Source organism: Pelobates fuscus, chromosome 1 (genome assembly GCF_036172605.1).
Source record: "Pelobates fuscus isolate aPelFus1 chromosome 1, aPelFus1.pri, whole genome shotgun sequence".
NCBI classification, from domain to species: domain Eukaryota; kingdom Metazoa; phylum Chordata; class Amphibia; order Anura; family Pelobatidae; genus Pelobates; species Pelobates fuscus.
The window spans coordinates 77045880-77070371 of NC_086317.1; the positions used below are offsets into that span (position 1 = coordinate 77045880).

At 42.1% G+C, this 24492-nt stretch overlaps 1 protein-coding gene across 2 annotated transcripts in view; it reads right to left on the minus strand.

The window, feature by feature from the left end:
- The window catches only part of SGSM2 (small G protein signaling modulator 2), a 373891-nt gene that overhangs the window by 99576 nt on the left and 249823 nt on the right, over positions 1 to 24492 (minus strand). For both annotated transcript variants that reach the window (XM_063449885.1, XM_063449878.1), the window contains exons 4-6: positions 17510 to 17671; positions 10329 to 10396; positions 8154 to 8299 (exon numbers count right to left, since the gene is read on the minus strand). In XM_063449885.1, the coding sequence (XP_063305955.1) occupies positions 8154 to 8299; positions 10329 to 10396; positions 17510 to 17671 (376 nt within the window). The remainder of the gene's footprint in view (positions 1 to 8153; positions 8300 to 10328; positions 10397 to 17509; positions 17672 to 24492) is intronic.

The following is a 24492-nucleotide window of genomic DNA, read 5'->3' on the forward strand; positions in this document are numbered from 1 at the left end:
GGAGAAGTGTTTGGGGGTGAGTCCTGGGGGAAAAAGTTTGTTCCTCCAGATTGGGGTCATGGGTGAGAGGAATGATGATAAGTCATACTTATCCCTCGTTTTGTCCCAAAGGTCTAGTGCGTGACTAATTGCGGGTGCGGTCGGTGGGGGTAGGGGTCTGTGTGGTCCAGGTGCCCACATATATAGGAACGGGTGGTCCCATCCGAATATTAGGTGTTACAGGTCCACCCATCGTTTCTTCCCAGGTGGCACGTGCCATTGCTGTATCTGTGCTAAGTGTGCCGCAGAGTGGTAGAGTGCGAAGTTCGGGAGGCCCAGGCCTCCGCATTTCTTGGGCACGTATAATGTGCACCTGCAAACCCTTGGTTTGTGTCCGTTCCATATGAATGTATCGATTGCCGATTGTAGGGCTTTGAAGTCCGGTTTGTGGAGCGGTATTGGGAGGGTCTGGAAGAGGTATAGGAATCTAGGGAGGAGGTTCATTTTAATGGCGGCGATGCGTCCCAGCCACGAGACTGCTAAGGATTTCCATTTGGCTAGGTCTTCGTGTGCTTTGAGTAATAGTGGGGTATAATTCTTGGCATATAGGGATGAGGTATACACTGGGAGTTGGATCCCCAGGTATGTTATTGTCGTGTGGCATATCTTCAGTGGGAAAGTTTGTTGTATCTTAGCTAGTCTCTGGGGGTCCATCTGTATAGGGAGTAGTTCGGATTTAGCGAGGTTGAGCTTGTATCCGGATAGTTCAGAGTATTCTCGTACGATGTCTAGGAAGAGGCTCAGTGATCGTTCTGGGTTGGTCAACGTCAGCAAGATATCATCGGCATACGCCGTGATCTTGAATGTTTCCCCCCGTATAGTGATCCCTTCTACCTTGCGCTGGTAGGGGCTCCAGGGATAGGGCAAACAGCAGGGGTGATAAGGGGCATCATTGGCGCGTGCCATTAGTAATGGGGAATCGTGGGGGTGGTATGTTGGGTAGTAGGAGTGCTCCTTGTGGGGTATGGTACACGGCATGCAAGAATGAGATGAATTCCGGCGGTAGGCCTATGTGAGTTAGGGTGTGATGCAAGAACGGCCAAGTCAGTCGATTGAAGGCCTTTTCTGCATCAAGTGATATGACTGCTGTTGGGATATGTCTATGGTTGGCTAGCCAAATGAGGTCGATGGCTCTGCAGATGTTGTCCGCGGCTTGTCTGTGGGGAATAAATCCCACCTGATGTGGGTGGATGAGTGATCCCAAAAATGGGTTCAGTCTATTAGCCATGACCTTAGTCATGAGTTTGAGGTCGACATTGAGAAGTGAGATCGGCCTATAGTGAGCGGGTTCTAGATGATCTTTTCCCGGATTGGGTAGGAGACAGAAATGTGGGCTAGTCATTTCGGGTGGGAGAGTCTCTCCTCTAAGTGTAGCGTTAAACACCGTGCATAGGTGGGGTAGCAGTAGGGGGCTAAATTCTTTGTAATATAGGGCCGAATAGCCATCGGGCCCTGGGCTCTTGTTGGGTTTAAAGGATCCTAGGGCCAATTCCAGCTCCTCTACCGTTACTTCTTTGCTTAGAGCGGCCTTGGCTTCTTGGGACATGGAGGGGAGTGTCAAGTTCTGTAAGAACTTGTATATTCGAGCATAAAGGGGGTCTATGTTGTGTAGGGGCTGTCGGGTGTGGTTGTAAAGGTCGGTATAGTATTCCTGGAAGACTTTCCCAACTCGGGTTGGGCAGTCACTAATGTCGCCGTCCTTGGTGCGGATAGAAGAGATCCGTTTGGTCTCGATGTGTTTCTTGAGGCGGCATAGTGTCCGCTTTGTTACTTTTTTCATAAATTTTTAGTTTTAGCCACATCAAGCTTTAGAGGTGTGTGGGATTTTTAGTAGATCCCTGAGTGCTGACAGTTCGGTCAGCGTGGTAGGGTGGGGGTGTTTTTTGTGAATAGTTTCTAGGCGGCGTAGTTCTGTCATCGCCTCAGTTATTTGTCGCTGTGCGCATTTTTTCTTGTGTGTGGCTAGGCTGATGAGAGTTCCCCTAATGACCGCTTTATGCGCAGCCCACCGTGTCATGGGTGTGGTAGCCGTGGGTGTATTCAGGTCGAAGTAGTCTTTTATCGCCTGGGCTACTTTGTTTGTCGTGCAGGAGGAGTGGGTTCAATCTCCAGGTCCATTGTTTGTGGATTGTTGGCAGGGCTAAAGTAATTCCTATCTCGGCATGGTCGGACCAGGATATAGAGCCGATGTCAGAGTTGATGACCTGAGGGACTAGGTGTGGGGAAATTAACCCCTTAAGGACACAACTTCTGGAATAAAAGGGAATCATGACAGAATATATCCGTCATGTGTCCTTAAGGGTTTAAAAAGTGATCTATGTGCGAGTATGATCCGTGAGGGTGCAAATAGAATGTGTAGTCTCTGGTTGATGGGTGGTGTGCTCTCCAGATGTCGATTAGGTTTTGTGAGGTCAAGAATTGGGAGAAGAGTGTGTCGTTCTGGGATGGGCCGGTGCATGCAGGATTGAGCGGCGTTCTGTCAATGTAAGGCGTGTGGGCTGCATTACAGTCCCCTCCTATTATAAGGTAGAGTAGGTGTTGAGGTGGATTGCTAGTTGTTGCCAGAACGATGCTTCTGGTGTCGTGGGCGCGTATATAGAGGAGAAGGCATAGGCCATTGTGCCTATCTTCCCTTGTATTGTGGCGTAGCGTCCCTGTGGGTCCTTAGTGTAGGTAATTTCCGTTAGAAGGCAGCTGGATTTTAGGATGATTGCGACACCTTTTGTTTTAGAGTCTGGGGAAAGAGCCATGTAGCTCTTTGTGTAGTGTCTGTTAGTGAGTGGGAAGGAGCGGCGGGTTATGAGGTGGGTTTCCAGGATGAGGAGTATATCTATGTTCTGTTTATGTGCCCATCTTAGGATGCTGTGTCTCTTTGTGGGCGAGTTCAGCCCTTTTGCATTGACGGACACGCAGCGCAGATTTCTTAGTGGCGTTCTGTTAGTGGTATTTCTCTACTGTCCATGCGAAGTGGGTGTGTAGTTATGCGGGTCGTGCGGCCACAGGTGGTGGGGGGAGGGGGGAGGGAGGTCTGTGGTCTGTTCAGGAGATAGGGAGGGGGGGAAGGGGACAAAAGTGGTGGGGAGGAGGTGAAGTAGGGTGTGCTACTGGGCTTATCTAGTGGCCAGTAGGTGGTGGGGTAGAGCATCTAACCGCTCCGTGGATGGTCCTTTACGAGTGGTGTTGAGTATTGTCTGGGGTTGGCGGCCGCTCTGTCAGGGCTGCCAGCAGGCTGTCTGGTTACTGATTTGTATACCCATGTTAGCAATGGTCGGTCTTGGTCTCATGCGTCTCTGGTAGTGGTAGCGTCTCTTGTCTGTTGTTTTGCTAGGAATGTGTTGGGTTATGCCCCTATGTCTACGGATTGATGGTCGGGGCGTCGGGTGGGCGTCCGTCCATTCAGTTGTCGTAGTAGTCCCCTGTTTGTAGTTATTGTCCGCGTGCTGTGGGTCAGTCTTTGAGTCGTCTGGAGGGTTGAGGTTTGCGATGTAAGGAGCGACATAAAAAGCATAACAGTATATCAACCAAACAGTAACATGAGTATGCCGTAACTCTTATTGCCCTTATAGCCCTAAACTTAGTCTTTGCTGAGACCTGTGGGGAGCTTGTATAATGGGGTTATCTGGGTGAGGGGTATAGGTTGGCGGGTGAGTTCGTTTCTCATGTCCACCCTTCATGCTGCCGTGGCGCCTTGTATGTGCTTTACCTTCACGTCCTATTGCTTGCTTGTCTATATACAAGGTTCAGTCCACTTATATGGAGCTTATGATATATTGTTCTGTTTCATTGTGGGTTAAATTTTTTTTATATACATATATCTTTTTGTTTGTTTAATTCCCCCCCATAGTTTCGATGGAGGGGGTCTATATGTGGAAGTAGTGTATCAGTGAGTTTGGTTTGGTGCCTTCTCATTTCTGATGTGCCCCAAGTGCCGGTGCCCGTCTCCCTCCCAGCCTCCTTTTCCATCTACAGCGATGGTGAGGGGGGGGGGAGATGTATCGTTTTACACTGAGCTTATTGTGATGGGTTTTCTGTCCCCCTGGTAAGTGACTAGGGGGGGTGTTCGTGGCGGTTAGGCTGGGGGGGGCTACTTGTGCTATCGGGGTACCTGGAGGGGTGGGGATAAACGTGAAGGTGGTATGGGCTGCAACGGGCAGGTGTTAGGCTCCGTTACGGGGCTCAGTGGGATGATGATAGGGGCTGCGGGCACGGCACTAAGTCGCACCCTCTCAGGGGGCTGTATAAGCATGCTGATGGGTCATGTGATCGGGGGAAGGGGCTCTGTGTGGATATATGTGGTGGCGTCCGGACGAGGTGTCCCTGGGTCAGGTCTCAGTGCTATTCCTTTTAAGGCTGTGAGTGGCCATTATTTGTGGGAAATATTAAACTACTAGTTAATAACAAGAAAATGAAAACAGTGTTAACAATAAGCATATGAATAAGAGACAGTCTGTATCTTATCTGTTCCGTGGTGGTGTTCTTTCCGGATCTGCCAATCTGCCTGGTATGTTAGTCTGTGTGCTTGACGTGGTGAGAGTAGTGTTTCTCGGGTTGTTCTTGAGTCCAGCATGGGTGAGCTTTATATTTTTGGTGGTGTTGGCAGTCTCTTATGCGGTTGTGTAGCTGGGTTCCACTGGAGGACGTGGTCCGTTGGGAGCCGGGTGTCGAGTGGCTTGCGGTGGTGTGCCTCTGGTCGGTGGTCTCCTGTCGGGTCTCCTGGTGGCTGTGGTTTTATGTATTTTTAAGGTACTTTTAGGGTGTTTTAAAAAAAGTATGTTTTTGTCTGTGCTTGGAGATAATTGGATTAGATAAGTACAGTTCCTGATTCAATTATCTCCAAGGCAGAGGGGAGGGATTGTGTGTTTGTATATGAGAGAGTGTCATGCATTTAACCATTGTTGTTATTGGTCTGTGACTTGGTGCTGCAGGTCCCCACAAGGTCCACGTGGGAGTGCCCCTTGCATGGGGATTGTCATAAAAGGCGGTTAGGCTGGGGCTTCCATTAAACATAATGCTTTACCCCTTCATGAAGTCTTGGCTCATGTTTGGGGGATTGGAGAACTACATACACTCTGCGGATTGCTATATCACAATACTCCCCTGGGTATGTTCCTGCTACGCTCTCAGGACTAGGATAAGTCTACTCACTGGAAGCTGAGTCCTGGTCTTGGGCCCAAGGTGGGTGGAGGACGGCGAGACCCCAACCAAGCTGCGGCGGTTCGTGGGGTTTATGGTGGTTATGGTGTTCCAGTGCAGTGCTTATGGTACTAGGAAGCAGCGATTGACGGGATGCAAGGCGGTCCGTCACAAGTGGTATATCTTTTTTAATTTTTAATTTTATCATCATTTAACACTTTAAAAACCAGAGTCAACTCTTGCCTGCTGTGTCTTTTTAAAATCACGATTCCTATGAAATCCACAGCAGAGCTACTAGGCAAGATTGACGAAGAGGGAACAAGCTAAAACTCCTGTCTCTTAAGGATCAATAAGCAACACTTGCATTTATCTCATGACACATGGATCTGAATATGTCATAACTCCCAGTCAGGTAGTTTATAGGCCAAATGGAGAACAGGATTAATTTCTGTGTGTGTTGTGCGGTTTTCCTGGAAAAAGTAATCAATACAATTACAAAACCAATAAAAGAGGGAATTCCTGGAATTGATTGGTAGAAATAATCGCTGAGCACATATACCAAATAATTACCTGTCTTCTTAAGGCTAGGTGTTGACAGTCCTATAATAAATATCCAATTTAAACAAGTTATATACCTTTCCGTAATAAATGCTCTTGTTTACCAGACATGTTGAATGCCTGTTAAGCAATATAACGAATGTGCTACAACTCCTCTAACACTGATCAAAATTCATTTGCTGCATATGACACTGTGGGATATAACCAAGATTACATTTATTTCGTGGTAGGAATTAACAAGAATTTTTGTAACTCATTTCTATAACCAGACTCTAGACATTGTAATAGTACAAATGTAATCCTTGAAACACTAAACTTATTTATAGCTTACAAAAAATATGTTTCCCATGTCAGGTTAATCGATAATACACCATATCACGAACGCCGTTTCAATTTTTAAGAAAAAGGTAAAACGCACAGAGCTGTTCTCCTTAGTATTAAAATATGCTTGAAAAAAGCACGTTTGTACAAACTGCAATGATTTTGCTACAAGGGAATTAGACAGATAGATCACTAGAAACTATGCCCAAGAGATAATTGGGGCAAAATTACCATAATTAAGTGGCTTGATTCATCAAAGGTCAGTCATTGTGCTCGCGTTATATTTAATTAATTATTTTATGATTCATGAAGTAATATGTAGTAACGATTTAAGAAATAATTCACCAGCCTAATTATTGAACATTTTAACGCCTTATTAATGCTTTTATCCAGAAGACTATTCTGGTATTTTTCCGTTTGCGTGACTACTATTAAAATCACATAAAAACTTTTTTCAAAAAGGGAAGGTGGTTTGACTGTTGCTGCAATCAAAATATTAACAAAATGTGTCTAGCACTCTTTATAATGAAAATAATATCCCTTTATTGGCAATTCAAAGCAGCAACATGACGACTGTGTGCTGACATTGCTGCTTTGTGTTGTCAATAAAGGAATACTATTTTCAATATAAGCGCTGGACATCATTTGTTGATATTTGAATATTATTCAGGAGGGGTGACGCCGTAATCCTTGCAACCTGAATACATACAAGGTGGCTGCTCTCCCCATCTGTATTGTTTGCTTTGCTGCAATCAGACATGCATTTGTTAAGCTCTGCATCCTCTATACCAGGGGTTCCCAACCCAGTCCTCAAGTACCCCCTACCGGTCCAAGATTTAGGGATTACCCTGTTGTGTCTAAAGTGTTTTTTTTTTTTTCTAAAAACACCTGGGAAACAACTCGGTAATCCATAAATCCTGGACTGTTAGGGGGTACTTGAGGACTGGGTCGTGAATCACTGCTCTATACAAAATGCACCATCATAGCCCCAGAAAAAGTTTGGACTGGACCCTCTCAATTGTCGACATTGCACATTCCACATTCCATAGATTGTAGACCTGTTTGAGCAGTAGCTTCTTCACCTCTTATCACTGTCATTTTTTTGCATGTCAATTACTTTTTGTCAAATATCCCATTCTATAATTGTAAAGCATTGTGAAATATATTGGCGCTATATACACCACTCACATACATTGCACCCCTCACACACTATACAGCCCCTTTCCCCTACTACAGCCCCTACTGGCAGACCCCAGGTAAGTTGTCAAACTGTTCTTAAACAGTTTGACTACTTACTATGGGAGGGCGCCATAGCATTCCTGTCACTATAACCACTACAGAAAGCTTTAGTGGTTATTGTTCCTGGATTGTTTCTTTAAATAATCTACCAGTGCTCCTCCCGAGATTAGGTTCTGGACCCGCCCCTGACTCGGTCATACATTGAAGATGACACAACTGTACACAAAGCATTTGAAGGAATGCAAAACAAAGCTTAGCAATATTACTTAAAATATAATAACGTATAAAAATGATGTCAGTATTGACCATGTAAGCCAGATTTCCACTCTCCTTTTTTTGTTTTATTATTTATTATATTATTTATTACTTAGCCAGCAGCTGCTATCAGTTTTTTGAGAATCCTTGTATGTGCACATACTATAGAAAACATTTTACTGCCTGAAGGGAAGACATAGCTTTTCTCCTTAAACACAAGCTTATAATTGCAACTATGTTTTCAAATTTAAATCGTTAAATGCATTTATGTGTAGACAGACAGGAACAGAGCCAGAACTTTCACGGATTATATGTAGTTATAGCAGTGAAGTGTCCACTGAGAGTAAGGGTAGGCAATTATTACCTACTAACTCCCATTGAACAGAGTCATGCCAAAATGGCAGCACAAAACCATAATAGATGCCCCAAACCAACTCCACAATAAATTATCAATAATTTCTTCCCTAATTTTAAGTCCTCAAACATTCAAATAAACAGATTTTACATTCATTCGTAGCAATTCTTTGAGCTTTAAACTTGCAGTTCCACCTCTGGTGTGAACTGGAAAATGTATCTAGACTAAAATACCCAGGAAACTAGACACTTACACCAAGAGTCGGCCGTTTCCCTGGGGAGTCTTGGCGGTTGTGAGCGCCATGGATCCTGTGTCTCTGAACAAGTTCATCAGCAGATGGGTCTGTCCAGTAGTGATCAGCTGTCTTTAACTTTGTGTATTCTAATGCACACGGACCCACTGCAAAGGAAAAAGAGCGACAAAAGATTAGAAATGTTCAGAGAAGGATTAAGATTTCACAGGGCCCTAGGCCCAGTTAAAAAGAACATTAAAAAAAAAAAAACTCTTTATTAATATATATAATTTTAAAACCTCCCCTATCCACTGGGCAAATAAAACATTAACAGGGTAAAATCCTTCGTTTTACAATACAAACATATATGCATGTTCATGCTGACCCACACTGTTTTTGGTTTAAGTGCGAACAGTGGGAATTTTATAGAGAATTTAAAATATTAGGCCATTTGTCTTGTTTTTTTCAAGGACACAGATAAGCAAAAACTATTAAACCTTCTTCAAAATGAAGCTAATGGTCTGATACCTAGGTTTTGGTAAAAACAAAACAAAAAAAAACCCTACTTTGGTGCAGTGCGTAAATAAAGTAGAAGATACATTTATATTGGGGGGCAGGTGGTCAGCTACATAAATATATGAAACTATGGCAAACATGGTTAAATTATTGGTCTTCATATAAATCTATTGTTTTATAAACACACTTCATATTCATGGGTTGCAGAATTCATATTATGTTTTTTTACATTAGCAAACAACAAAAACAATAATTATATTAACAGAGCAAATTCCTCAATTAGTTAGACCTTACTGACATCTTGTTACATTGATCAATGTTAACTATGACCTTAGAGTTGTGCTTCACTTTTTATTTTATTTTAGTAGCGATTAATCGATCTATTTACCATAGTCGGTACTCTTCACCCCCCCCCCACCCCTTTTTATGTTATTTTTTTGTCTTATGTTTTTGTTGTTGTTGTTTTTTTTTTTTTTCCTTTTATATTGTTATGCTGTACTGATTATGAAGAGATTTTGTGTTATACTATTGATAAATAATAATTTGATATATTCTCAGGACATTTGAACTGATCTGACTCAAATTGTGAAACAGGCCAAATTGCACCTTGATAACAATAACGCTAACGAGATTTGTATGATTACAGCGTATTTATCGTTTTCTTTGTTAGGCATAATATTGTTATTTTGAGATATTTTGTTACTTTTTTAAAACAAAAAAATAATAAAGTTTTAATAAAAAAAAAAAAATTGGTAGGTTAATATAGGTAAACTGCAAGCATCGCTTGCTTGAAAGATTTTTCCAGTTATGAAAGGTTTATTTAGCATGAATTGGCACAAAAATATAGGAAAATGAGAGGTGTGAAAAAAATGAAAGCTCAGAAGAATAAAGTAAAGATAATTATTTGCATCAATTATTTATACACTTCCAAACTAATTTAGAAATAAAGTAGCTGCATAGATATAGAGTAAGGGTTATTGCAGTCCCCCAAAACTTAAAATTAAATAACCAATACACTGCTGACCTTATACCCTGTTGCTCAAGGTAGGGTAAAATCTAAGACAAACAATGACAAAATGAAGGCAGTACAACTAGATGCCAAATGTGCACAAGTAGTGCTACATACACAATTTATTTGAAATCCAGAAAGAAACACATGTTTTGGGGTTCCTCAGAACAATATTGGTATTGATAAATGGGAACCCCCAAAATGTTTTTTTCTTTAAGGTCCTCCAAATAAATTGTATGTAGCTCTACTTGTGCACATTTGGCATCTAGTTGTACTGCCTTCATTTTTTAATTGTTCATTTAGAAATACATATATGTTATTATACAAATTCCATCCAAACTGCATAGTACTGACAGTCTGAGTGAACCGGCTAACCGGCCCCTATGTACTCTAAAGTTGGACAGAAATGTAAAAGATTGCTATTGATAAAATGGAAAAGTACATTCTGCATTATCAATGCTGCTGAATTGGGATGGCCTACGGTGACAGTATTCCCAAGACGTTTTACAAAAACCCACGTGACAGCTCCCAAAGATGACCAGCGATAATGAGATAGGTAAGGATAGATAAGTGACTAGAGAGAAGCTTGCCTTTAGTAAATAAGTAACATTTCTATTGCAAAAGTGGTGAAACTTTTATTGTATGAAAAAAACACCTTAGAGTATCCTTACCCAAAAGAGCAGCCAAAATAGGACCACACACTGCATCAGACATTAATGCTTCTTTCTCATAGTATTTGCTGTAAATGGAGAAGGAATAAATAGAATTAAAATGATTATGTCGTGTTTAGTTTCATCACATAAAGGCGGCATATATCTCACTTCCCATTTTAGTTAAGTCAGTCCTTCCCCTCTCTCTGTGAGACAGAATCCAAATTTCCTCTCAATTCAGGGGCGGGGCCGGGCCGCCGAGCCGAGCGGCAGCCATCCTTGCCGGCTCTGGTAACAAGGGACACAAAATGCACGCATACGGGCACAAAACCAACCACAACACCCACGAAAAGACGAGCAATCAAGAGGTGAGGCACCCGGGAACACAGAGCTGTGATACCAACCCGACAGGCAACGCCATCGGAGCACGGCAAGCCCCAGAAGCCTGAGACACGCTACACGAGCAGGCAACAGGAAGAGGAGAAGCAGGAGAAACGTCCCGATCCCGTTCCCCCCCCCCCCCCACCCAGCCGGGGGGGTGATCCCGGCCCAAGAGTCAATGCTTCCGAAACTGGAGATGGGGACATGCCAGACACACAATGTATGCCCACATGGAGCTAAAATGGCCAACGGACGCTCCACGTTAATACAGCGAGGGGCAACCTGCACGCACGTGACTGAGGCCCAGGCTGAGAACTCCCGGCCCCCAGAAAGGAGAGTCCCGTGACTGAGCCCCAGAGGCGGCGGACCGGTCAGCACGGAGCTGGCTCTGACCTCTGGATTCGGGGGTGGTCTAGAAAATATGCCCCCACATCTGTGAGCCCTGTGGCGCTAGAGGGTGCGGACCCCTCGGCGCACCGGTGGCCGGGGTGACGCACATCGGCGCCATGTATGAGACCGGAGGCGGGAGAGGCAAGTCTGGACTGGAGCTCCAGGGAGGCTCTGCTGCAGCTGGGGAGGTGCAGGAGGCTGGAGCCCTGGCTGATCCTACAGGGGGGGAGAGAAGCTAGACAACTGTGGCCTCTGAGTGCCCACAGTGCGGTGGAGCTTACCGCGGGCACGGACGCAAGCCTTGGAGGGGAAGGAGGGGGGACCTGCCGTGACAGGAGGAGCTGGGGGGACTCAGGTGGGAACAACTGACCCACTGAGCGCACACACACCCCGTAATTTCCTACGGCGCAGCCACATAGGCGTGCGCAGCCTATTGCATTAGGGTGTGCACCCTAAAGCACAAACACACGGCGCATGTATATATATATGTAATATATATTTATATATATATATATATATACATACATACACACATATACACACACACATACACTGCTGTGTATGTGTGTGCTGCTCGTGTGCTGTGTGAGGGTGGTGTGAGGGTGCTGGTAGTGTGCTATGTGGGTGAGGGTGTTTGTGTGTGTGTTTGTTAGGGTCCTGTTACTGTGCTGTGTGAGGGTGCTGTGTGTGTGAGGGTGCTGTTTGTGTGATGTGTGCGTGTGATGGTGCCGTTTGTGTGATGTGTGTGGGTGTCGTGTATTTGTGAGGGTGCTGTTTGTGTGTGTTTGTGAGGGTGCTGTTAGTGTGCTGTGTGTGAGGGTGTTGTGTGTTTGTGAGGGTGCGGTTAGTGTACTGTGTGTGTGAGCATGCAGGCTGTATGTTTGGAGGGATTGTGGAGGTGGGGGCAGATTAGTAAATATCCCCCCTCCCTACCTTATATAGGGAGGGGGGATCCTTGCTGCCATGTGCCATCCCTGGTGGTCCAGTGGAGAGTGAACTCTAGCCTGCGGGGCTAGAGTTAACTCTCACGAGATCTGAGTGTTGCCGTGGCAATGCTCAGATCTCGTGAAAGGAACCTGGCGGAGCTGCTGTCTAGAGCTCCCCGGGTCCTCTACTGCCTCCCTCCATGTTGCTGTGGGCTGGTGAGGTAGATCTTTGATAACTCAGATAGCGCCGACTCTGCGTGAGCCGACAGGGGAGATCCGGAGATCTCCGGTGAAGTCCTGGGGAATAAAGTGTGGGAACTCTTTTCCCACCTCCCAAAAAAAATAATATACACGTGTGTGTGTGTGTGTGTGTGTGTATATATATATATATATATATATATATATATATATATGCGTGCACACACAGACTGACACATACACAGACACACATATATACGCGTGCACACACACACATTCACAGACACCCACACACCTACAGACACACACCCATACACACACACACACACTCACAGACACACACACACATTCAGACACACACACTCTCAGACACACACCTACATTCACAGACACACTTACAGACACACATACATACATTCACAGACACACTCACACAGACACACACACATACATACATTCAAAGACACACTCACTCACAGACACACAGACACATACACACATTCACTCACAGACACATTCACAGACACACTCACTCACAGACATATACACACAGACACACACACACACACATACATACATTCACAGACACAATCACTCACAGAAACATACACACAGACACACACATACATACATTCACAGACACAATCACTCACAGACACATACACACAGACACACACACACATACATACATTCACAGACACAATCACTCACAGACACAGACACACACATACATTCACAGACACACTCACTCACAGACACATACACACAGACACACACACACACATACATACATTCACAGACACAATCACTCACAGACACATACATACAAATTATTATTTTTTAATTAAAAAAGTCCACCCAGCCTCCCTACCTGGAGTGCTGGCGTGGACTTGTCCCTGGGGTCCAGTGGGTCGGTCAAGCGTCAGTCTCCACTCAGCCGCGGTGAGAGAGCTGTGTGCTCTCTGCTCCCTCTCGCCGCGCGGGCTGTCTGCTGTAGCTGGGAGCCGGAATATGACGTCATATTCCGGCTCCCAGCATCAGCAAACAGCGCGCGGCGAGAGGAAGCAGAGAGCACACAGCTCCCTCGCCGCGGCTGAGTGGAGAGCGGCGCTTGACCGACCCCAATGACAGGGGGAACATAGGGTGAGGAAGGGGGAGCTGAGTGCCTGCAGGAACAGCGTTCCTGCTCAAATAAAAGTGCAGGAACGCTGTTCCTGCAGGACTCAATACATAGGCGTGCCACGGGGATTAGGGTGTGCCCAGGCACACCCGGCACACCCCGTGCGCACGCCTATGCGCAGCCATACTGGAGAGTAGCCCGCGGACACACTAACTAAGCAGCTGGAAGCTTTGCACTGGACAGTCCTCTCACACAGGGCGCCAAAATCACCCGCTCCAGTGAAGCGACTCAAATTTTCCATTTTTTTTTTCTCTTCTTTTTCTTATACCTGCATTGTTTAAGACGGCTCAGAGGATTGACAGGGCCACCTTGTATAGCTCATATATATATATATTTTTTATTCTAAAATTGCATTTACTTCCTAAGGGGTTAACATAACTATGCAAGAGATCAACATAATTATTGCAGGTCCTTCATGAATGCAGGGAATAATATTCAAATCTCCACACTCAGAAATGTTCATACATTGCATATGTTCTCTTCTAATCTATATAGATCTTTGTTAGAGATCAGACCGCGCAATAGAGTATGATCATTTCATTTAGAATTCATATGGCGGCTCGCCTAAGGAGAGTTTCTTGATGCATACTAGGATGTTCTGTCTATACACATTTTTAAATTCATGATTGCTGCGAAAATTTTCTTACTCTGTCATGTAGAAACTGTTTAAGTTGCCTAGTTGCCTAGTTGCCAGCAGAAATTGCACATTTGTTTTGCTTAAAAATGCAAAAATGCTCCTACAGGGGCTAAAATTTACTGTTACATGCTTAGTCAATGAGCCTTTTACGTCACGGCTTAATTGTTATATATTGCCCTTCGCATCAGCTTCAGATTGCATATGCTATACATGGTTGTTCACTACAATAACCAGGCGATTGAATTATAAGACGTAATCCAATACGATTCAATCTAAACATTGCAATAACCGTGCACATTGAGGCATACGTATATGCTATCAGCCCTGACGACTATGCTCTCATTTCGCAGCACGCTCATTTTGCGATTAACTGACCGCGGTCATACTGCCAATAGGATTCTTCATCGCACCGCGACGCAAGTCTAGTATAATGTTACCATATGCGATTACCGTACCGCACACTGTATTGAATTTCATCGAATGCCTGTATATTCTGACATATATGCCTCTGCGCAGGCAACCATATACTACATCTATCACCCGGTAATATGCCTGTGTCACGGTAATATACCCCAACACGCAGGAATAGTACAGATAGTCAGGAGACAAGAAACCAGGGTTCGTCTTACCGGACCTTAGAATGGCCGGACTTGACGAGAAAAAGCAAGACAGAGTCTAGAACAAGCCGAGGTCAAGGGAACAGAGAGACAGCGTAACGTAGAACAAGCCGAGGACTGGTACACAGAGGACAAAATAGCGGATAAGCAAGCAAGGATAAAGAGAGAGCGGAGTCAGGAACAAAGCCAAGGTCAAGCACCAAAAAACCAACTGAACGATACAAGCACTAAAGGGAAACTGGACAGAAACCACGATAGGGCAAGGAGCAAGGGAAACAGGTGAGTATAAATACCCTAAGGTTCACTTTGATTGGCCCCTGTCATATCCACGCCCCCAAAATGTGAGTGTATGGGGAATGTGGCCTGACAGGGGCCAATGGGAGACTGATTCTAATTTAGTCTCCCACTGTCCCTTTAAGAGCGCGCCCAAGACGCGCGGCGCGCTCTTAGTGTCGGGCGGAACACGTGACCGCTTCTCGCGGTCACTGCCCGCCTGACTGATCATCTTGTTGGCTGAGCCGCGCGCGGCTCGTGCAGGAGCAGGACCGCGCGCGGCGAGAAGAGAGGACCCCGGCCGGCCCCTGGAGAGGGTAAGTACCGCTACAGCCTGCTCATGCTTTTTTGTGACGTCAATAAAAATATTCAAAACAAATTTCCTCTCACCCCAACTGAGTACTGACCGACCCGACGCCCACTACACAAGCCCAAGCCCAGCTCCTGACAAAGAATGAAGGCCAGCAAACAAAGTACTGCCACCCACATGACTGCAAGACAGGAGGGTTTACAGTTTTGGGGTGACTGACCCGACAAAGCTTAGCTAGCCGACTATTCTGCTGAGACCCTCTTGTGCCTTCACGACTACCCTCACAACTTAAATCCAGTTGTCACTCTACCCTAACGCCAGATACCATTGTTACCTGTCTTCAGCAACAACTGTTAAATTTCGCTAGTTCCTTCTTATTTACCGTTACTTTACTATAAAAAGGTGCAATGCCTATATGTCACTATTGTGTTATAATGTAAAATGTTCAGGCTTACGACCGCTATCGTGGCAGAGTAAGCCGTGTTGTAAACCTCATGCACTCAAAAATAAAGAATTAAAAAACAAAAACAAATTTCCTCTCAATTCTAAGACATCGGAATGACCTTTACAGTTCAATCAATATTTATCATTAGAACACCATCACTGCTAATATTTGCAATGTTTTTGGCAATTGACTTTAACTATGATAATCTGTTTTAGCTTTGCTGATACGATAATTAACGTGGCTCTGTCACCTCACCCTTACCTTTTTCATAGTGTTTCCTCTTCTCTTCCTTTTTCAGAATCTGTTCTTCATTTCTTAATTTCTGATATATTTCTCATTAAGATATAAGAGAAAGCAGGGGCTAATTTGTCTTATGTATTTTTCTAAACTTGGCAGTCTTGACAAAGGATGGAGCTTTAGGCCAGCTTCACCCTTTGTTAGCTTGACAAAGGAAGTGATGTTTGCCTTAAGTTCCAACCCTTTGTCACAATTGTCAGGCGTAGGAAATAGAAATAGATCATAGATGAAGAAAAGAGAAACAGATTCTGAATGAGGAAGAAAAGAGGAAACAATTGGAGAAAGATAAGTTTGACGGGGCAGAACCACTTTAAGCAGACTTACAATAACTTGCTTAAAGGACCACTATAGGCACCCAGACCACTTCAGCTTAAGTGCCAGGTCTATCTAGGGTTAACCCTGCAGCTGTAAACATAGCAGTTTTAGAGAAACTGCTATGTTTACAATAGGATTAATCCAGCCTCTAGTGGCTTTCTCATTGACAGCCGCTAGAGGCTCTTCTACGCTTCTCACTGGGATTTTCACAGTGAGAAGACGCCAGCATCCATAGGAAAGCATTGAAAATCCAGGAGCTGCTAGAAAAGAAAGACATTAGGGTAGAAAAGAGGGATAGAGGGATTTGGAACAAAATAGGGACTGTCCCTCCTAAATAGGGACAGTTGGGAGGTATGTTCTAATAAACTACATAGTTTCGACAGTTCTTCAAACACAATACTACAGTGAAAGGTTAAAGTATGGAAGATGAACAGATCAAACACAAAAAGCAGGCTCAGGAAATCTTCAATCACAGTCAAGCGAGGAAATTAAGTTTTGTCCAAACAAAGAGCATTTGAAATCATTTGTAGAAAACTACCATGTTGAAGATCATTTCACACTTTGATGAGCTTGTTTGTAATCCACCAATGACCAGTGCTAATACAGACCAGGTTATTTAATACACTGTGACTTCACCAGGGAATTTCAAATATTAGGTTAATAGAGCTGAGTTTGAAAAATAGCAAGCCTGGACACTTTTTCTAGTATGGCTTCTTTGGTCTTAAATGTGATTTTTTTTTTTTTGGTGAATTGCTGACAAATCAAAATGTATTAAATAATACTGTTTGCGAGATCATTTAGTTTTTTATGAAACAAACACTGATCTAATATTTCTATGAATACTAAGATATGTATTAATAATAAATCTCATTTAGGTGCGTGACAGTATCCTGGAAATAAATCTGTACTAAATATTTATGCAGGTTTATTCTTTTCTAATGTGACAAATAGCACCTCCATAAAATACAATATTTGTCTGTTTATGAAACAATGTAACTCTGAGTTAAGAACATTTGGACAGAGCATCTTCACTCTTTACTTGCTGTGGATAACAGCATTGTGGGTGAAAGAGCATCACGGTATGTTCTTAGTATCGCCATGAAAAGTATAGCTCAATATATGTTTGTAAATCCAATAGTGAAAGCTCGCCTTACAATAACAAAATGATGCGGTGTTAGCAAAGCCGAGACACGTGGCACACACAGTTTAGTATTTGTATTGAGTAGCACTTACCTGCAGTTATCCACAATGTATTGCACAACTTTATCCAGAACTCTTTCAATCAGGGCAGTGCGCACCCAAATGTGTTTAAGGGCTTGTGGGGTGAGTGTTACGGACCTTCCTGTTGTGGAGCCTTGTCTCTTTAAAGATTCTTGACCATTGGAAAAGTTCTTCCTACAAAAATCAAATTGTACAATGAGGTTATTTGATATCATGTAGCACACACCATGACCCTCTCACATTTAACCAAAAATTGTTAACCCTGCAGTCAATACTCCACACTCTGTTTTATTACTTTAACCCCTTAAGGACCAAACTTCTGGAATAAAAGGGAATCATGACATGTCACACATGTCATGTGTCCTTAAGGGGTTAAAGGGACACTATAGTCACTAGAACAACTACAGCTTAATGTAGTTCTGGTGAGCATAATCATACCTTGCAGATATTTTAATGTAAACGCTGTCTTTTTAGGGACACCTCCAGTTGCCACTCCTCAGATGGCTGCTAGAGGTGCTTCCTGGGGCAGCGCTGCATAGTGTTCAGCACTTCTGTGCATCGTCTCCACGCTCTGCATGGAGATGATGAATTTTCCTCATAGAGATGCATTGATTCAATGAATGGTGGTGCTGATTGGCCAAGCCAACATTTTGCCCAACCCCAGTCCCGCTTCTTTGCTTCCGGTCTTTCGGTCATTGAAGTGAGGTCAAATTCACTACAGTCCCATGTTGAATGTGGGCAAATTGACTTAAAACAAAGTCCGGATATACATGATAAAAATAGGGGAAAGAAACAAATGGCTAAATACTTCTGCAATAAGAATAAGGTGATATACAAATGACATAATGTATAGAAAATGCTAAAAGACCCTAAGGCAAATACTCAAAGATATATATGATATAAAACCACAAAATTTGAAGACAGTTTAAAGGAACAGTGACAGTTAAAAATTCCAATCAAAAACAGTATATAAAAAATTATTAAAAATGGCATAATTCGATAAATCTAAATTAAGCCCTTTAAGGGACAGGGAATCTAAAGTGAATATCCATTTACTTTCTATTTTGCATAGTTGCCTGAAATTGTCTTCCCCTCTCCAATTTAGAGATTTTTTAAAAATGGCCATAAAAGATAATAGTGAAGGATCTTTATTGTGATATCTCAAAAAATGATCAGAAATACTATGTTTGGCGTATCCCCTCAGTATATTGCCCATGCTTCCTGCAATACGGGTTTTTAAACTCCTGGTAGTCATTTCCACGTATATTGCAGCCCACACGGGCACCAGAGGAGATACACCACATTTGACGTGTGACAGGTTAAAATGTATTTTACTTCAAATTGTTTACCAGTTGTATTTGATACGAAATAAGTTCTAGTGTCTTCTTTTGTTTTTTTTGGTTTAATAAAACTGGATACTAAATCACTTTTAATATTCCTAGCACCTCAATAAATTATAGTTGGTTTATTTCCAATTACATTGTTAAGATCTGGGTCTGTTTTTAAAACGTGCCAAAATGTATTTATAATATGTTTAATGTGTCTTGAGCTATTGTTATAATATGGGATGATAGGAATACCTCTTGAGTTAAAATCATTCATATTTTCATTTTTCTTTTTAGGTTTATATTCTAAAACTTGAGCCCTATCTAATGTACTAACCTCTAGTATCTGTTTCTCTAGAAGCGCAGGGTCATAATTGTTAGCTAAAAACTGGTCTTTTAAATAGTTGGCTTGGGAAATAAAATCATCCTTATTACTACAATTTTTAAAAATCCTTTAAATTTGGCCCTTTGGAATATTTTGTAGCCAAGGTGCATAGTGACAACTATCCACATCTAGAAAACTGTTAGTATCCACTTTCTTAAAAAAGTATGGGTTTTAATATTTCCATCTTCAAGATCCAAAAAATGCACACTCGACTTGCTATATTCGCAAGTTAGCACAATATTTCTGTCGTTCTGATTTAAAGACTTAAAAAATAAATCAAGGGAAATTAGGTCACCGTCCCATATAAAAAACACATCATCTATGTACCTATGATAATGAACAAGCCCGTGCCCAGAATGCAATTGCCCAAGAGGAAGGATTCCTCCCAATGGGGCATAAATAAGCATAGCTCGGCGCGAACCTGGTCCCCATCGCGATACTGATGAGTTGCAAAAAATAAGACCCCTCAAACCAAAATTAATTATGACATAAAATAAATCTAATAGCTTCCAAAATAAAATCTAATTGGCATTCTAAAAAATAAATATACTAGGCTCAAAGCCTAAGTAAACACCACCTTTAGACTATTATTTCTCGTCAATTAGGTTGTGAGGCAGTTGCACACTTGGCTACAAAACATTCCAAAAGGCCAATTTTTAAGGATTTTTAAAAATTGTAGTAATAAGGATGATTTTATTTCCCAAGCCAACTATTTAAAAGACCAGTTTTTAGCTAACAATTATGACCCTGCGCTTCTAGAGAAACAGCTACTAGAGGTTAGTACATTAGATAGGGCTCAAGTTTTAGAATATAAACCTAAAAAGAAAAATGAAAATATGAATGATTTTAACTTAAGAGGTATTCCTATCATCCTAGATTATAACAATAGCTCAAGACATATTAAACATATTATAAATACATTTTGCCATGTTTTAAAAACAGATCCAGATCTTAACAATGTCATTGGAAATTAACCAAATATAATTTATTGAGGTGCTAGGAATATTAAAAGTGATTTAGTATCCAGTTTTATTAAACCAATTAAGACCAACTTCACTTTTAATCAAAAACATGTTTTTTATCCATGTAAAATGTGTTGTAGCTGCAAAAAAACAAAAAAAGACACTAGAACTTATTTTGTATCAAATACAACTGGTAAACGATTTGAAGATATTTTAACCTGTCACATGTCAAATGTGGGGTATCTCCTCTGGTGAATATAAAAAGGATTAAGGTTAAAAAGGTTTAAAACTAGGTGCTCCAATCACCAATGTGGGTCACTTATTCACATAAAATAATACAGTATACAAAAATGTGGATGGTGAGAGCACTCTAAGACACTTTACCCTTATTACACATGAAAAAGTTTTAAACCTTTTTAAGTCCAGATAGGGCAAAATTATAACATAAACCAAAGATAAATAATATTGGCTTACTATAAACACATACTATTTGTGTAATACATTACACCACAAAAAAACAACAACTCAATTTTAAAAAGCATAAATAGATATGATGAGGAGAATAAATAATATAAACATATAAAAAATAATATAAACGATCTATGAGCTCCCGAGCCCGGTCCTGATTTACAGAGGAAAACGGGGGGAAAATCACAGACCCTGAACCCCAACTTACCTTACTCGACGACGCCAAAGACGGGGAGCAGAATGATACCCCACACACCCGGAAAGAACGCTGGATCGGTAGATCGGAGGCTTGGGGCCTACACGTCGCGGTGCAGGGGAGAGGCGGCCGCTCTCCCTACTCATCAAAGCGTGCGGCACCTGCAGTATCGGGCCTCTCCTCCCCCCCCAGGACCGGTGGGGGTTAACCCGGTCCAATCACCCGCAATCTATGGACCCACACAGAAAAATGGCGACCTGGAAACCCACTTGCAGGAGGCTCTAGACGGGGACGAAGCCAAGATGGCCGTCTATCGTAGGCCCACGAGGCGGAGCACACGTGCCCGACAAGCAACGGACCCTTTACTGGCACTCGATCGGCTCTGCGCGAGCCTCCGGGCAATGCTGCACGATCGCGGAATGGCTCACAGATTGGCTGCCAAGCTGGTGGCCACATGGCTCCGTCCGAAAACCCGACGCCTCCACTACAGGTACCCTCCGCAGGCACCCAGAAAGGCCGCCACGATCCGCAGCGACAAGCGACCCCACAGACCTGAACAGACGTCTGGCTGTCTAGGCAAACGCACGGACCCACATATACACGAGAGATGCCACGCAAAATACGGCCCCCACACCAGTCACTCACCTGATCCGGGAACCAAGAACCCATACCATCCCCTTAACGAGAAAACGCAGGACAGTCCCGAGACCTCAGCAGCATATCAGGGACCGACAGCGACGCCACCAGCGACGAAATCCACCTACAGACACCCGGGGAGTGGGCACCGAAAGGGCAGGGGCACCTCAGCGCCAGCACGGACACCACCACCCCACCACACGAGCAGGCCACTCCCGAAGAGGATAAAGACAGATGCAGCTACAGACCAAGCTTCAAGGTTTGGGGCTTTGCTGGGGACTATGGGACCCTCACTCATTCTCTGCCGAGATGGTGTGGGTTAAACTGGACTCGAACTGCATAGCGTTGCAGGCGGCAGGACAACCCAGCTTGCATAACCGAGCATTTTCTTGTCGTTTTGAGAGACCCCTGCAGTCTCTAATCTCAGTTACCCTACGCAGCTCCTGCTAAATAAATCTGTTACAGCTTAATTATCATTAGCTCAGTCACATGCCGAGGAAGTTTTATGTAATCTAATATGCTCATTTACTTTAGCAATGACTTAACGGCATGTTATATTTAACAGTCACTTAGTTAGCAAACTACTGTACATTCAGCCCAAATTTTTTATTCTGTAACCCAAGCCTCAGTCCACAACATGGGTGTAAAACTTGTCATTCCTACATATTGTTACTAAGTTTACCACAAGTTCTGCAAATCACACTATAAGCATTAATGTACCTTTTTTGAGTAGTGATGTGTCAGGCACTGTAAGTTCTCTACTTTTCTGCCTATTTTGATTTACATTGTTAGCCTCCTGTCTACTCATGTGAATCCAACTGTTTGACCTTTAATATTTTAACATGTTCCCAACCGGATCTTCTGATCCATAGCCTGCATTTTAGTTAACTGACCGATACTTATAACATTTAACCAAATGTTCCACCGCTGTTACTTTAACCTGGGAGCTTCTTATCTACACATGTAAAACCAACTGTAGGACCTCTACTATGTTAGCATGTTACCTACCGGATCTTATGATCCTTAGCCTGTATTCCCTAACTAAGGTTTTAACGACAAACATTTTAAAAACAAAAAATTGAGGCACCGCAATTCAGGGAGTGTCATTTAATCTTGCTGTACTGACCCTATGCTGTAATTCATGTGAACATTTCCCCCAATTTCTCTTATGTATCCCATCTTATTTGCCTCTAATAAAAGAAAGATTGACAAAAAAAATAATATAAACATATAAAAATTAATATAAACATATAAAAAATAATATAAACATATATGCTGAGGAGAGAAATGTTAATACTCTTGCTAAACATTTCTTCATAAAGTGCAAAATTAAGATCAACCCAGAAATATGAGTTAAAATGTATATAAAAATATATATATATATAAAAAATATATAATTAATAAATATCAAAATATTAGTATAAAACCATGACCTTCATAAAAATATATATATATAATATATATATTTTAATAAATGATTTAAAATAAAATTGATGACATATAGAGGCTGAAAGGAATCATAAATATGGGGTAATCTCAAAGTCAACATTCAAACCATGTGGCATTAAGGTGTCCATATTAAAAATCCACATAATTTCCGTTCTATTGAGTAAGTTTTCTTTATCCCCCCCTCTCCGATGTATATCAACCTTTTCAATTGCTATAAAATCTAAATCACTCGGATCACTATTATGGTGTTCTATAAAATGTTTGGAAACACTATGATTCATAAATTGTCGATTTATATTATAAATGTGTTCCCTAATTCTAATTTTAAGGCTACAAGAAGTTCTGCCTATATATTGCAATCCACATGTGCAAGTTGGCATATAAATAACATTTTGACTATTACATGTTATAAAAGATTTGATTTCGTATTCTTTTTTAGTGGTATTTGATACAAATTGAGAGATCTTTTTACTTTTACCTTTTCTCATTTTACAGCCTCTACACTCCCCACAATAATAAAAAACCTTTTTGTTGTTTTAAAAAATTATTGTTGTCTTTCTTATCAACATCTAGAAAACTTTTTGTTAAAACTTGCTTAAGATTCCTAGCCCCCCTAAAAATAATTCTTGGCATGTCTTTAATAAATTCAGTCAACTTATCATCAGTTATTAAAATATGCTAGTTATTATTGATTATTTTCCTCAAATTTTGATTATGGGTACTAAAATTGAAAATCAGAGGTACCTCCTCATCTTTACTTTGAGTCAAATTTTTATTTTTATATTGTAAAAGTGATAGTCTGTCAATCTTTTCAACCTCCTTAAAAGTTTTCTCTAGGGAATTACTCTTATAACCCTTTTCTTCAAATTGTTCCATTAGTTTTCCCGCCTGCTGTACAAACTCTTTATTTTCAGTACAATTTCTTCTAACTCTCAGTATCTGACCCTTTGGAATATTTTGCAGCCACGTTCTAAAATGGCAACTTTCACAGTCAATGAAACTATTGACATCAACAGCCTTAAAGTACGTTTTACTTTTAATCTTCTGATGTTCTACATAAATTGTTAGATCCAGAAAATTATTTTTTTGGGCTGCTAATATCATGTGTGAGGGTAATATTCTACTCATTTTTATTCAGATTATTAAAAAGTGTTTTAAGGGATTCCTCGCTGCCTTTCCATATTAAAAACACATGATCGATATAACGTCTATAGAGGACCAGATTTGTCCCAATTCCTCAATCCTTATAGATGAAAGAGTCTTCACAATATGACATGAAAAGATTGGCATAACTTGGGGAAAATCTGGTCCCCATAGCCGTATCTTTGATCTGTAAATAAAATGTATTCTCAAACCAAAAAAAATTGTTTGTAAGTATTACCGTATATACTCGAGTATAAGACGAGTTTTTCAGCACATTTTTTGTGCTGAAAAACCCCCACTCGTCTTATACTCGAGTCAGTTGTCTGTATTATGGCAATTTACATTGCCATAATACAGACATGGACCGGGGGCTGGCAGGAAGCTGTAACTTACCTTCACAGCAGCTCCTGTCAGCTCCCTTCTCTCTTCTC